This window comes from Lynx rufus, unplaced genomic scaffold (assembly GCF_022079265.1).
Source record: "Lynx rufus isolate CCGP_SWC_20201006 ecotype Redwood Valley unplaced genomic scaffold, mLynRuf1.p SCAF_9, whole genome shotgun sequence".
Classification (NCBI taxonomy): Eukaryota; Metazoa; Chordata; class Mammalia; order Carnivora; family Felidae; genus Lynx; species Lynx rufus.
The window spans coordinates 70,468,158-70,483,842 of NW_025814897.1; the positions used below are offsets into that span (position 1 = coordinate 70,468,158).

The 15,685-nt window shown below is 43.0% G+C and overlaps 1 protein-coding gene across 1 annotated transcript in view; it reads left to right on the forward strand.

The window, feature by feature from the left end:
* The window catches only part of SPON1 (spondin 1), a 258,114-nt gene that overhangs the window by 91,913 nt on the left and 150,516 nt on the right, over positions 1 to 15,685 (forward strand). The window contains exon 4 of the mRNA XM_047070588.1: positions 15,598 to 15,671. Coding sequence (XP_046926544.1) covers positions 15,598 to 15,671 — 74 coding nt within the window. The remainder of the gene's footprint in view (positions 1 to 15,597; positions 15,672 to 15,685) is intronic.

The following is a 15,685-nucleotide window of genomic DNA, read 5'->3' on the forward strand; positions in this document are numbered from 1 at the left end:
TTTTTAAAAAAAGAGTTATATAAACTTGGCCAAGATACTTGGTCCCTCTGTGCCTAGGCCTCTTTCATCTGCAGAAATCATGATGGCAGGTACCTCATAGATGGGAGAATTATGCCAGTGATTTTCAGCCTTGACTGCACATTAGAATCACCTGAGCAGCTTTTTAAAATCACCAGGGTTCTGGCACCAGCCCTGGAAATCCTGATCTCCTTCTTCTAGGGTGGAATCAGGATGTCAGTAGTTTTTGGAAGCTCTTCCAAATGATTTTAATTTTTTTTTTTTGAGAGAGAGGGAGGGAGTGCACACGCATGTGTGCAAACAGGGAAGGGGCAGAAAGAGAGGGAGAGAGAACCCCAAGGAGGCTCCACACTCAGTGCAGAGCCCCAACGTGGGGCTCAATCCCCTGACCTTGAGATAATGACCTGAGCCAAAGTCAGAAGTTGGACACTCAACCGACTGAGTCACCCAGGTGCCCCTCCTCCAAATGATTTTAATGAGTAGCCAAGGCTGATGTTAACCAGAAAACCACAGGCTCAAAATGGTGTCACTTAGGTTGAAGCTTCAAGTCAATAAACCAAGAGTTAATACCTAACCTAACTGCAGTTTCAACCCCCAAAGAATATAACTTTTAGCCAGTCAGTCAGGAATTTTCTGGTCAGTACCAATATGGTAATCAGTCCCATGGGTGCTTTTTATCCCCCAAAGGAAGATAAAGTAATTCATCTACTAAAACCTTTTCTCCCCAAATGAAGGTGACCTCACCTGAAATAATTCCTTTTTTTTTCTTTTTCTGTTTATGACTTCCTTATCCTTCCCTTGAAAATATTTTCCTTTCTGTAGCTTTTTGGAGCTCCCCTCTACTTGGAAGATGGGATACGGCCCATTTCGTGAATCAATTAGTAAAGCCAGATCTCTACATTTTACTCAGTTGAATTTTTGTTATTTAACACTGAGAGCCCTTCAAGTGTATAAAATGCTTACTACAGAGTGTCTGGCACGGTAAGCACTCACTAGATGTTAGTTGTTACACAAGCTGATGACAAGGTCAAGGCCTGCGGGCTAACACTGGTAGGTACCAAGATGAGCAAGAGAAAGCCCCTGCTTTGTAAGGGTTAATTAACTCTCCGGTTGGGTAGAAAAGGCATAAATACATGATAAGTTAAATAGCAACATGAGGTTTAAAGTTGCCAGAAGAAAGGAAGATTTGGCCGAGGTGTTTTTCATACTGGTTTATTTCATTAATGCTCAACAAGATCCCTCACAGAGTAGATATTGACCCAAAGGTATAGGATAGGAAATTCAGACATAAGCTGTAAATCATCTACTACACACCGAAGAGGTAGATCCAGGATCAAACCTGACTAGAAAGGTCTTTCTATTACACCATGTCTTTGTCATGCTGATTTCATGCTATAAAGCAAAGTAATGAACTAGTTGGGATTAGAACTCAGAAGATTTAAATCTCAGTCCTTATGTATGTTTGTATGTATGTGTGTATGTATGTATGTATGTATACATCTGTCTGCTGTTCTATTTATCATTCTTTCCATTTGTCTTTCCTTCCTTCTATCCATCCATTCATTCATCCATCCAGTTTTGTAACCCAACATGGCCATAAAATAAGATTTTTAGATTAGTCAAATATTTTGGCTCATAGGCCAAACTTTTGGGTAAATTTTAATTAATTATTCATTTTCCTACATAAAGTTTAAAAAATTATCATTAAACTTCACTTGCAGTAAATCACAGAGGAATAGGATAGCTGAGGATATGCTTTAAAGATGCTAATGGTATCAGAGTGTTTAATGCAGATTAACTGCCACTCCTAAACAGGAATACAAATAGAGGAAAACAAAATTAACATGATGAAATACATTCAGAGACTATTTATTCCGTTAATTGTTAAAATTTAGGCAACAGTCAGATTGCAAGAGACTTGCAGCTGCGGCTCCAAAATAGCTGGTCCTCCCTTCAGCTGCTGCTAATTAATGCGATTTTCCTAATAACAGTTTTCTGATAGCAGGGAGACAGTAGTAAGTCAAAACAACTTCATTTTTATGCTGATGAGCCCTGACAACAACAACCAAAAGAGCACAACAGGATCCAAATGGAGATGTTGCTCACTGCAGCCTTCCGTGCAGTATTTCTCCTGCACGGCCGACCTTCAGTGCTGGAAACTTCTCACACAGATACATGAGTGTCTGGGACAGCATGGCAGATCACATCATCACATCAGCTATGGTTGTACTGGGTCACCATGGGATTCTGCCATGGGCTCCAGAAAGGAGCAGGAAAGTGCTCTGAACAATTATCCATGGCCTATGTCATTGACCCGTCTTCTCTTAATTTTTCTGACATTTTTTTGTTTTTTCCTCAAAAGAGAATCCAAGGAGGAGGCCAGTTTGTACCATTCAATATGCAAAAGTCCTACCAGGCAGAGTTAGTAGGAAAACAGCTCTGAAGTTGCTAGCATCTCTCATGTCCAAACCATCTCTGGTTGTCTTTGGTTCATGGATGGATCCCCAATCAGTTGCAGTTAATTGATTTCCCAAAACATGTTACACAAATGATAACAATTTATTAACCAAAGAACTAGTGTGGCCTTCTTAAGGAGGGTACCAGACACATGGAAAGCCAGGATTTATTAGCTTTGTCTACTAACAATTCAGTACGGTATCTTCCAAAACTGGGCCAGTGACATTAGACCTCTGGCCATGAGGGACTGCTGGTCATCTCCAGGGCAACTTGAATGGATAAGAATCCAGTCAGCAGGAAGCTGAATTATAGATCTTCGGGACCAGCTATGTCAATCCAAAGAAATATGATGCATGTCAACGCATTTGGATGCAGTGGGGTTAAATACAGTGCAAAGCATCATTACTGGAAGATCATTACCGAACATCCTTCTAGGATAAGGATTCTGCTAGTTCATTTTCTTGAACTGTATCTTCTGATATTTATATCAGAAATATCATCGACATGGAGCCATCCAGAAAAATAGGGAAATGTACATCACAACCTGATGGCACAAACTTATCCACTTGCAAACACAAAACAAAACACTGACCATCAGGACACAGACCCTGGAACAAGTTTGATCTTTGGGTTTACCACACTGTGAGGGTCCAGGTTTAGGGACATCCTCTGGAGATGATGGCCATCTTGTTTTACTCCTGTTCCCTGATAGAGATGAGGAAATTGAAGCCTTCCTCTCCCTGACTCTCTTCCTCTCTGTCTCCACTGTGACTTCTGTCCCTACTTTGTGGAGGTTCTAAGCATTTCTCAGGGACATATGCTCTCAAGCTAAACTTCCTCATCTCTCTGAGATACACAATGTATAAATGTGGTTACAGTTCCACCTTTAGGATAGATATTTTTATTGATTTTGGGGGTTTTAATTGATTCTTTGCCTACTTGAGGAAAAAAAGATTTGTAGTACCTTGTTTAACATGGGTAAGAGGCTCCCTCTTAAGTCCCCCATCTCAAGAGTTAGTGAAAAATTTTTTAAATTTACCGTGTATTTTTTAAAAAAGAATTTGTCACTTGCATTCTTCTGTGCATTAAAATGAGGTCCCATCATTTCTCTTCCACATTATTTTCCAGAAAAATAGAGCTCTTGGCTGGCTTTCTTCCTTCCTTCTCTCCGCCTTGCCTTGCCTTGCCTTGCCTTGCCTTGCCTTGCCTTGCCTTGCCTTGCCTTTCCCTTCCTTTCCTTTCCTTTCCTTTCCTTTCCTTTCCTTTCCTTTCCTTTCCTTTCCTTTCCTTTCCTTTTCTTTCCTTCCTTCCTTCCTTCCTTCCTTCCTTCCTTCCTTCCTTCCTTCCTTCCTTCACTTATCTCTGAAAGCATTTGCAATGAGTAAGGGTAGAAAACAGGACAAATCATGCCCAGATTTTGTGGTCTATGTGTGGTCTCATGTTGCTCTAGAACCCTATGGGGGTCCAGTGTGACTATGTCATACTTCTGATGAGCTCATATGACATAAGAATGAGGTCAGATGCTATGAGAGTGCTGCACAGTGTTGGAAAGGAGAAACATGGGACAAATCTGGAGTGAGTCAAAAATGTAAGGCCTCTGGGTGTCTTTTTTTGAAAAGTCGACTCAAAGGATGAACAGAGTGGAAGGCACAGTGCAATCAGCAATGGTCTTTTCCATAAAGAAAGCTCTGTCCCTGGTTTAACTTCCTCCTGGCAGACATACCATCATCCTGCTGATTCCCAACATTGTGAGGGATTTTGAATTCAACCCGAATGGTTCCTTTGGAGAACAATGGTTGCCATCAGCCAAACTGCCTGGCTTGAACAAAGCAAAGCCGACTTAACTGGCCTTTATCCAGTGGGAAACATTTCGTGACTCAGACCAGTCGCTGTTTGCCGTTCACCCAGCGCTCTGGGTGGCACTGCTAATACAAAGGACTTTATACGTCTTGCCAGATCATGGACATATGGTAGACACTCAACACTACATGTTGAATATAAAAGAGTTGACTTATGGGTAAAGTCAGGATATGAAAACAAATCACATCACCACACCTTCAGTGTTTTTGCATGAAAGACACCGAGCTCAGTGCTAGAGGGACCCACAGGGTACAGCAAGGTCCCTTCCCTGAGAAAGCTCAGAATTCAGTCAGAGGCACAAAACATAAACACACAATAAGTTAAATGGTAATACAAGGCGTTCAAGTTTAGGCAAACATTGAGTGTCCAGCGCCCAAATGCCAAATGAACGAGGAAGATCAATGGTATTCTAGAAACCCAGAGGAGGTTGCTTCTGACAGTCTTGGTCAATGAGACTGAGGTGACAGTGAGATGGTGACAGATGAGGGGGGTGTGATTAGACAGAGAGGGGGTGGGAGTGCATTCTTGGCCTATCAACTAGCATGGGCAGACGCCAGGAGGAGTCATGTGACACACATTCTGTACCCAGTGAAAAGGCAGGGTTGAGTTCAAGCAGCTAGGAAGAGTCAGGGAGAGAGTAGGGGTGGCGGGGCATGGGGTGGCTCAGACGTCAAAGGCAGCTTGCGTCCTGGTGTTCAGGACTGTGGACATTTAGCCAAGAGTTTGGATTGTGATCTATAAATGAGAGAGGCGCCTTTGTTTAGAGAGGACCTGCTATGTGCCAGACCCTGTGCTGGGGTGGAGCAGGGCAGGGCGGAGGTGGGAGATGAGATCATTAGAACCATGGCACCATGGCTGCCTAATAGTCTGTGAAAGGAGGTGATGATGTGCTGGAGGTGACAGTTAATTCCCTGGCAGAACGTAGGCAAGTTGGGTGGTTGACAAGGAGAGGAGACCTGTTAGGTTACTGCAGTAATTGTACAGGGAGTCACTCATTTAATTGTCCATGTGTGTCCTTCCTTCCTCGGGCGGAGAGGAAGGTGGGACTCAGGTGGGTACTAACAGGCATGAAAATCATGACTCCAAAATTTAGAGCAGTGCTTCCTATAGAATCTCTCCCCCAGAAACAAGGCAGGTACTTACAATCTTGCATACAGTTTCTTCAGGGATTTAGGAATCTTCTGAAACCCATTCATGGACGATGAATCCCTAGCTAGGAAGCATAACCACCCTCCCCACTATCCCTAGCCCAGCCTAGAGGAAGGAGAATCTCCCAACCCACAGGTCTGGTGCTATACACGCAGCTCCCATTTCCACAGCAGAAAATCCGGTGTGACAAGGAAGGCCCTCTGAGGAACACAAAGGATGGCAGGCTGCCTGTGCGTGAGGCCCTTGCTCTGTCACCTGAATTGTCTCCTTACATTTGAGAGGACAGTGCTGCCAGTCCTGGCTTACAGGAATCCACAGAAAGGGGAGGCGGCTGAGGCCATGGCAGAGAAGGACCAACTCTAGGAGGCAATGACTTGTGTCAGCCGGCCGAGCGGGAGTCTGTGATGCGGCAGCATAGCTCCTCTAGCTTAGAGGCTGGGAAGGCTGTGGTATTACATCTGTGCCCTGTGCCGAGTGGCAAGGACTGCAGGGAACACCAGAGAACCCCAGGAGCAGTGCTGCCCTTCTGTTTCTTGTTTTCCAGCCGCGACAGGTTCTATTTTGGATCAGAGCATAGTCTGGAGAGAGAGCAGTTGAAGCCTTGGGTGCTTGGAATAAAAATTTAACCTTCATCTTTAGAGAGAAAAAAAAAAAAGAAAGCAAAGAGCATACATCTTAGTTGGAGATTTTATTAAATGGAATGACATTTCGTATGTGCCGTTTTCACATATCTGCTATCATTCATTTCAGACCTAATAGTGGTTCTGAAGCTTTTCAAGGTCAGGGACCTCTTTGAGAAGCAGAAGAAAACTGTGAACTCTTCACCGGAAATATGCACTTGTGCACATCACACAAAATTTCATCATCCTGAAACCTGTCTGTAGACGCCCAGATTAAAAACCCCAAGTTCAAAAAGCCTTGGTAAGATCCTCTGCTAGTTTCCAGGCACGTACTGATGAGTAAGGCATGGTCCCAGGGCTAGAGGGGCTCACAGTCCTCTGAAGGTTTATAGATGTGAAGAAGTTGGAGGGGAAAGTCAGGTAGGCACTGACCATTAGCTTGACCATATGAGACATTATCCAGCAGAATCATGGGCTCAACAGTATTATAGAAACATGACCCCAACTGTCAGTTGTCCCTTGACTGGTAACACCCCAAGAACTGATAATCATGTTGTGAACAATATGCTAAGGCTGATTGCAAAAAAAAAAAAAAAAAAAAAAAGGAATTTTCAGGAACGTGAAACCCCATGTCACTGTATTCTTAAGATAAAAAGATTTTTAGCCTAAAGACGTATTGTGAGATAGTATCTCCACCCCAGGCTCAATAATTAGATGTATATCTCTTTGCACGGTTAAGAAATGCCATAAGTTAAGCCAGAGGGAGGATTCCACAAAGGGTCAAAATATGCTGGAAAAAAAAATGTCCAGTTTAAAACAATTCTAGGAAATAAGAAATGGTCCTGTTCACTACTCAGAATGGCCTACCTGTCAGAGCCCCCACAACTGGGAATACATCCTGCAGCCTATTTATTTTGTCCGTGTGAGTTTATTGAAGGTTTTTCCAACAGATGACAAATTTCCAGCCAGTGATCTAGCACATTCCCCTAAGGGTTTCCACTGTTTCCTCAGGCCCAGCTTACAGGCATGTACAGGCCTCCTCTGGAGGAAAAAGAAAGAACATTTCACTCTCCTGTGTTTTCCTATCAAATTCCCACCCACCCTGCTTCCTTTACAGCCACGTCTGTCTCCAGCCTGGGTCATACTTGCCGGCCTGCCTGCTCTCTTTCTAGACAGTGTGAACAGGTGCCTGGCCCCGGCATCCCAGGAGGGTCCCAGCAAAGAGCAGAATGTTCTCCCACCCACCAAATCCAGAATGTCTTTCTCAAAGAGTCTTCTGATCAAAACAGCCCTGTCCCCGCCCCCCCCCCCAGAGTCCTCCAGTGGCTCCCCAGTGCCATCTCCTGGCCAGGTACGTAGGGTCGGCAGAACTTGCTGTGACTCACCTTTTGAGCGACCCTCTGTGGTGTCCATACCACTTCCCATCAGTCAGGCATGCTTTTGAGAGCAGCGTTCGCTAGGAAACTTGACTGATGATAACGTCAACAGATGGAGCGATTTTTTTTTTTTTTAAATAACAAGAAGGCCAGAGGTAGGTGACTACTGGTATTGTTTCAATAGCTAAACAATGTCGGGACCAGTGTCTCTGATTTTTCCTGGCCTTTTCCTCATGGTCACAAAACAGCTGCTTTATTTAACACATTGTGTTTGTAATCAAGGCTGAAAAAAGAGGGACAGGGGCGCCTGGGTGGCTCAGTCCGTTAAGCATCTGACTAGATTTCGGCACAGGTCATGATCTCAGGGTTTGTGGGTTCTAGCCCCACATCCGGCTCCATGCTGACTGTGAAGACCCTGCTTGGGATTCTCTCTCTCTCTCTCTCTCTCTCTCTCTCTCTCGATGAATAAATAAATAAATAAATAAATAAATAAATAAATAAATAAACCTAAAATAAAAAGAGGGACAGGCCAGGGTAAGTCATTAATTTTTTTAATCTGGAAAGCACAACTTTCTCAAATAGTCTCCCCTCTATCCTGTAAACCTCCGCTTCTAAAAATGAGGTCACATGTGGGTCACATGCACCAATTCCCCAGCTGCAAGGAAGGCTGGGAAAGTGGGAACAAGACAGTCATGATTGGCTTGCCTGGTATCACCCCCCCCCCCAAAAAAAATCTGGGTTATGAAATCATGGGGGATGGAAGACATGGGTATTGAGTAGATTCTAGTACTTGTTATGCAGTATTCTGACTCATCAGACGATGTGTCTCTCTCCCTCTCTCATCAGGCTGGTAACTGTTTCATATCACACTAGGCCTTATTCATCTTTGTATCTCCAACTCCTCACACAGCTTTGTGGTACCTACTCTGATAAACAAAACGCCAGTGAATGAATGTCTGTCTGGTTTTAAGGCCTCTTGTATCTAAATTAGCTCTTTTGAAACATAATCCAGTTTTATCTTTTCACATCTCTCTTATGAAAATCAATTCCTCATTGTTAATTTCCCACTGGATTTGGGGAAGGTAAAATTTGCAGTACTAGGGTAATAGTATCGACAAGACATATGATAAAGATTAGGTCTGAAATTGGACAGTACTAAGAGAAAAATGGAATCGTGATAAGCTTGTTATCCCCAGGGTCATGGGGTCATTCGGAGAAGAAATAAACTGAGTGTTTAAAAATAGTTTTCTCCAGTTTTTGTTAAAATTGCAACTGTGGCTTTGTAGACGTAACTTTGTTCGACGATGTGAATCAAGAGCTTGAGAAATCCAAGGATCACGATACGAGGTTGGGAATGGATCGTAGTCTTGTTAAGACCTGAACTGACCTCTCAGCCGGATTCTGATCATGGCGTCAGCTGCGTGTGCACGTGCAGCCGTGTGGAGCTGACACCCCGGGTTAGGTATAGAAGGACCATGGATGATGGACCTGCCAAGGATTCTTTATTGGTGTGCGTTTTAACTGCTGCAAAGTGCCCGTCCCTGGGTACAGGCTCAGCTTCTGTGCTATCTTTCCAAGAAATTATTCTGATGGACCTCATTCCTAAGCGATAATTCCTCCAACTCCACCTCTGCTCCCACCTCATCTGAGCCAGAAATGGCCTGCTACCCCTGCGTCCCCATAGCACTTGTAGGCGATTCTCCAGTTGGGGTTCTAACATTCTGTGTTTCCTAAGAGTCATTTGAGAGTGTTCTCTCTTAGATTGTGGCAGCTTGTGATAAGCACACAATGACATACATGTTCTGGCCCTTAATTAACCCTATTATGCCATTTTGTTACCAGACTCAAGCCTGGTGGATTGTCCCAATGTCAGCGTCCTCGTTGTAACATTGTACATACTGAGCTTTTACAAAACGTTACCTTTGGGGAAAATTGTACAAGTGTACAATTTCTCTGTATTATTTCTTATAACTGAATGTGGATGTGCAGTTATCTCAATACAAATTCCAAAAATTACCAAAAAAAAATTCCTCCTTGCCCCGTCTGTCTTTCGTTTCAGTCATTGGCACCAATGTCCCTCCCTCTAGTCCCTGGGGTTTGTATATGGGGTGCCACAAACTCCCTCTGTCAGTTTTCTCGTCTGTAAAACAGGGATAATATTAGCGCCTACGTCATGAGGTTGTTGGGAGGATTGGGTGAGTTAATACTTGTGGAGGACTTGGGTGTTTAATTGTTACATAAACAAAAAGTAAATAAAATATCTTGTACTCAGCCTCCTCTTTCTGCCCCAGATCCAGTAAGTTAGCCAGTAAGTTACCCAATTTTCCTACAGTGTATCTCTTAGATTGTCTATTTCCACTGCCCAGATCTTAATTCGGACCTGCAGCGCCGCCATCATTGCCTCCTGTTGGAGCTTTGCCAAGGAGAAGTTAGTCACTGCTCTTCAGCTTCCCATGGCTCCTCCATCATCCCGCTCAACATTGATTTCCTGTTTCCTTTTTTTGTCTCTCTCTTCTCCCACTGGACCAGGATCTCTTTACTGGAAGGCACTGTCTCTTATTCTCTTTGAATTTTCAGCTCCTAGCAAAGTGTCTGACACAAAATAAGTCCTCAGTAAATGTTTTATGAGTGATTGATAATTAAGCAGGAATAATCTCATGGCAACTACTAGCATTGCTTGGTTGCAATAATGGTAGATGACTACAAGTCTCTGAGTCTGCAGTTTTATGAGCCCAAACACAGATTGTGACTTTACGGTTGGGCGGCATTGGAGTTCTCTTGTGTGTTGTAGCTAGAGCCCTCCAGATAAGCTTTCACTTTTCTTCTCCCATGGGCACATTAGGATGGGCTGCCAGGATGCCTGTTAAGTCTTGGACACAACGCCATGTCCTGACATCCACCTAAAGCCATATAAAAAATTGGAAAGAGTCTGGATCATGGAATGCATCCCGCCTCTAAGCATTTGCTGATTAACATGAGACCATGGTCAGGTTAGTAGTTAGCATTCTTGTGAAGTAAAATGAGGCAGATAGCCTCAGTTCCTGATGATATTACCATCACTATGACTCTGAAATTTTATTTCTGGGTGCTCCCAGAGAGTTGTCCTTTCTTTGGTAGAAGGAAGTGGTGTTACTAGTTATACACTGGATCGCTTCTATGAAAAAACATCCCTGCCATCATAGACAAAGTTTTTAGGCACCCCAAGAAATGTTCAGTAAGAGGGATTTTCCTAGAATTGGGAAAAGAGTGGGCAAAATTAGTCTGGAGACCACAAACCTGAGTTTCATTTTGGCCATTCATTATCTCTGCCTGAAGCAGCTGACCAAGCTAGCACCCTCACCCCTCCCTCCACAAGCCAAGGAGACAGACCCAATGTTAATCATAATCATAGCTCCTGTTTATTAAGTACTTTTATGCGCCAGGCACCTTGTTAGGAGATGGTGATTTAACAACAGGAAAGATAATGGCTACCACATTGTGAATATTTACTTCATGTAATACGCATGTGTTAAGGACCTTGCATGAATTATCTCTATAAGGCAGCCATCTGGCCACTAATGATCCATGTGAATTTTTAAGTCATTTCCTGGCCTGATTTCTCCCAAGTCCTTCAGTTTCTGGTGTCTCCCTGTCTCTTTTTGGTGAGAGCAGGGAGCATACTCACAATTTAGCAAACTCTAACTTTATCCCAATAGGAAAATTCCCCAAGGAGAAAGAAAAGCAAATGAATAAAACCTGCAGACAGAAAAGGGTCAAGCATCCAAGAGATCCAGGATGGTTCCACCACTTGAGGTTTAAAAGAAAACTTTTGAAATGATTAGTAACTTGTTTAGAACCTCAATATTCCAAAGTTTGAGAAGCTAACATGCTAAGAAATTTCATTTAGATTTCCTTAACACGCTCTGTCATGATAAGAGAGCATTCAGTGTATCAGTGTATAAATGCTATGCAACGGGACTGCCAAATTGTAACACAGGATGGGAGAAATTTGTCATTTTGAAATGCTAAGGGAATTCTTACTAACAGCTTTCTCATCTTGTAAAGCTATTATTTTTCTGAATCATAATATGATTTATAAATCTCAGCTGAGTTTTATACTTTTGATGGGAACAGACTCAAAATGAAATGCATTTTCTCAGAATATAAATTCTCTCAGGAGTTGACCAAATGAGGAATAAAAAGAAACATCTTCTGCAACCAAGCGTACCAGATCCTGGTCTCTGTTGGTATACCTATAGGTGAACATTGGTCTTCTCCAGAGTTCTGGGCTCAGCCTGCCTCTCCTCACTCTGCACACTTTCCCTGGGTGACACCTGCCGCTTCAAAAGCTTCACCTCTTACTTCTGCCCCAGTGACCCACATGCCCCTACTCCCCACCCCTCACATCTCTCCTGAGTCACAGGTCCCTATGTCTAATTACCCACTAGACAGACCACCATCATGCCCTACAGATCACTCAATCTCAAATTCTCTTCTTTTCCCCAAACTCGTTCCTTCTTGAATTCCAGTACAGCAACAATACTAACATCAATGGAAGTAAGATACAGTTCCTGCTCTCAAGAAGCTTATAAACTAGCACAGGAGATAGAAAAGTAAATAGGCAGTTACAGTATAAGTTAATAATAAGTGCTGTGGTAGGAGAAACTCAAGAGGCTATGGCTCTCATAGAAGAGCACCCAACCAAGTAGCCAGTCAAGAAATCAATCTTAGTAGGGTATGAGTTCTGCGTAACTGAAGTGTGTGTGTGTGTGTGTGTGCGCTCACATGTGTCTTGAGGAGTCCCATAGACAGAGGCCCAGGGGCATGAGATTTTGAAGACAAATATAGGATATGGCTTGGACAGAGTGCTCAGGAGGGATTAGATAAAGATGAGTCCAGATCAGAATAAGCCTTGTATCCCACATTTGATCTGCACAGAGTTTGAAATCCAAAGGGCAGGATACAGAGGTTTGGCCACGTATAGGCATGGAAATGTATGCTCAGTCTTCATGGAGAACTTCAGCTGATCATGACCCAGGCTCCAGGGAGGCCATCAAAGTCTCAGTTCTTCATGGTATGTTCCATGAGATGCTAAAATGGATGAAACAGGCCTCATTTCATAATACATTTCAACTCACATGCCAAGTGTACTTTTTATATGTAATTATCTTTAATCCCTTACAACCATGCTGGGTATAGCACAGGCCATGAGCTTTGGAGGTAGACAGGGGAAACTTCAAGACTGTGGACATGTTACTTAACCCCCCCTTCACTCAGCCATCCTCACCTGTGAAGGAGAAAATGGGTACAAATTCTCAACTGAATTGTTCTAAAAATAAGAGCATTTTGATATGTTTGCTAAACTTGACCAAAACTGTTATGGGGATGTTAATGGTATATTATCATCTTAACTTTCTAATAATACCTGAAAAACTCTGAATTCAGAAATGCATCCAACCCAGGGTTTTGGATAAGGAAGGAATTTGAAGAGCTGTAATATATGCAAAACATAAGATGTATAAGGTAATGTACATAAAAGGCTTCCCTAGCACAGTGACTGGCACATAGGAAGGACTCAGAAATTACAACTATTATCAAAAAGAGTGGGTAAGCTGTTGTAGACTTCATAAAACAAGGCATGAAGGAAATGAAAACATCTTGTAGGAAATACATATTTTCTCTTCCTGGCCCCCAACACTTTTACAATGATACTTTTGAAAATTTGGGGTGATTTAATTTTTCTAAGCATGATCATAGGCTTTTGCCTATGAGAAGATTCCAAGGATTTGTTACAGATGCTAGCTAGCAAAGGCATGTTTGGGGAGATTCTGGGAAAGGAAACAGCATCAGCAAGGGCCCAGTAGAGTAGAAGAGGTGTTCAGGCAATGGGAATAAACTTCTCAAACTCTGAAACCCAGTGACCATGATACAAAATGGCAACAAACAAAGCCAGAGGGGTGTTTGGGGGAAATTTTGTGAAAAGCCTTGAATACAATGGTAATTTTGTATTTTATCCTATAGATCAAGGGTTTTCGAACCACTTTAGCAAGGGAATTTTATTGAAGTAAAATTTAATTTGCTTGGGAACTCTACACTGCAACCACATACCAACTCATTTTTACTCTATGGCCCAAGTGCTCTTTTTAAAAGAGCACATCTGATTATATCATTCCTCTTATCAAAGACACTTATCAAAGACATCTCATCAAGCTTGGTGTAAAATGCCATCCCCCTGCAGACACGGGGTGATGTGGCCCTGTGCACCTCCCCGGCTCATCTCACACTACCTCCCTGACCTACCACTGGTCATGAGCCATGACCCTCCCACCTCAAGGATCTTTAAAGGATGTCCTCTCCTTTATTTCTCCCTCCCACTTGCCCTATTGACCTCCTACTCTTTCCAATCTAAGCCTTCTTTTCTGCAGAGAATCTTTCCTGGCTTGGTGGGGATCCCCTGTATTACACTCTCCCACACCCTGGAGACTTCTCCGTTCAGCACTCAATCGTGGTCATGTTAAATGCTTAGCTGCAGATTTAGCTGTCTCGTGCTTTCTCTCCACTCTGCTGTCAACTTTGAGAATGGGAAGCCGCCCCACCTGTCTTGTTCATGACAGTGTCCCTGGCCAGTGTCTGGCTACCATGCAGGCTTCCAACGACTATCTGTTGAAAATATACCAATAAATACAACAGGAAGACAAATGGGGGAGGAGGCTGCTTTGGTAGGAAAGAGGATGAAGCCTTTAGCTGAAGCAAGAATGCCAGGCCTGGGCTACTTCCCTTGCCCTTTACAGTGTTCTCTGAGGTACTTCCTGGTGGAAAGTACACTCTAAAGTGATAGATAATGGGATGCTCTGACTAACAAAAGACTTTGTTATTTGGCTTTGGGATGAGTATTCTCAAGAGAGTTTTCTTGGCCTGAGGAAGCTTGCTGCTTGATGGTCAACAGAATGGATAAATGATCAAAGTAGCTTTGTGGAGACGGGAAGCAGATTTCATTCATTTATTTCAACATCTCGTCTCTCTTGGGTAAGGAAAGGCTATAAAAGACATATGTAGGCTGCTCTGAATTTTATTCTTTTGTGCAAGACCGGGTGTAGAGTAGATGTTTCTTTGGAAAGTAATCTTGGCCTAGGCCCATGCCGTCGAGAAAACCGCCTCCCTACTCTGCAGAGCCGTGCATACAGGGCCCCATGCCTGGCTCTGCGATCACGTGACACAAGCAGATCATGTGACTGTATCACTCCCTCAGTGTGCCTTGCTGTAGTGGAGCTGATGATCCCTTTCTCTGTTAAGTAGGGCAAATCACAGTAAAAAAATTATGTTTTGATTGAGTAGCGTTTCTGAAGAAAATCAGTACAAAGGGCCAAGACCCACTGGCACTGTTTCATCGTCAAGTATTGTAGACTTCACGTTACAGGGACGCTGGGTTTCAGGATTCGACGTCTGCACGGCCAGCTGAAAATATACAGCAGAGTGGGTTAAAGGAGAAGTACTATGTCTGTGCAGTCCTAGGTTAAGGAGAAAATACGTACTGGCCACAAGTAATTTTTCAACCTCCAGATATTCTTTCCAAATTCTAAGATCCTGTGTTTGACATGTTTAAGAGAGAAACGTAACAGCTGAAATTGTCTTTGTTCAGAATGTAGGAGACAGTGTCGTCTAGACTTTCAGGAAAGATAGAGAATGACATTTTCGGAACACATCAAAATGTATTTTTAAATTCTTTTTTTTCCCCTTCAGGAAAGGGATTTGACATGCTTTTCTGATTTGAATTTGGTTGATCTATAAATGGCTTCCATCATTTGATACAAAACTAGAATAAAATGAGCCATTGAGAAAAGTTACTGAAAATGCCATTAGTTCTTTTAATATTAGCACCACCACTGACAACACAATAACTAACATTTATGGAGTGGCTTCTAAGTATGTTCTGTGCTCCTGACATGCATTTTTTGGATTTCATTCTCAGAGCAACCCCACAAGGTATGCATTATTATTAATGAAAATTTTTCAGTGGAGACACTGAGGCACAGAGAGTTGGGGACACTCACCCAAAGCCACACAGCCATAGGTGGCCAGGCAAGGATCTGACATGCCTCAAACCTGCTCTCCTCACCATTGTGCTTTTCTTCCAACAGGGCCAGCATTGTGCAGAAACGCATCATTTATTTTCAAGATGAGGGCTCTCTGACCAAGAAACTCTGTGAACAAGGTAAGAACTGCAAG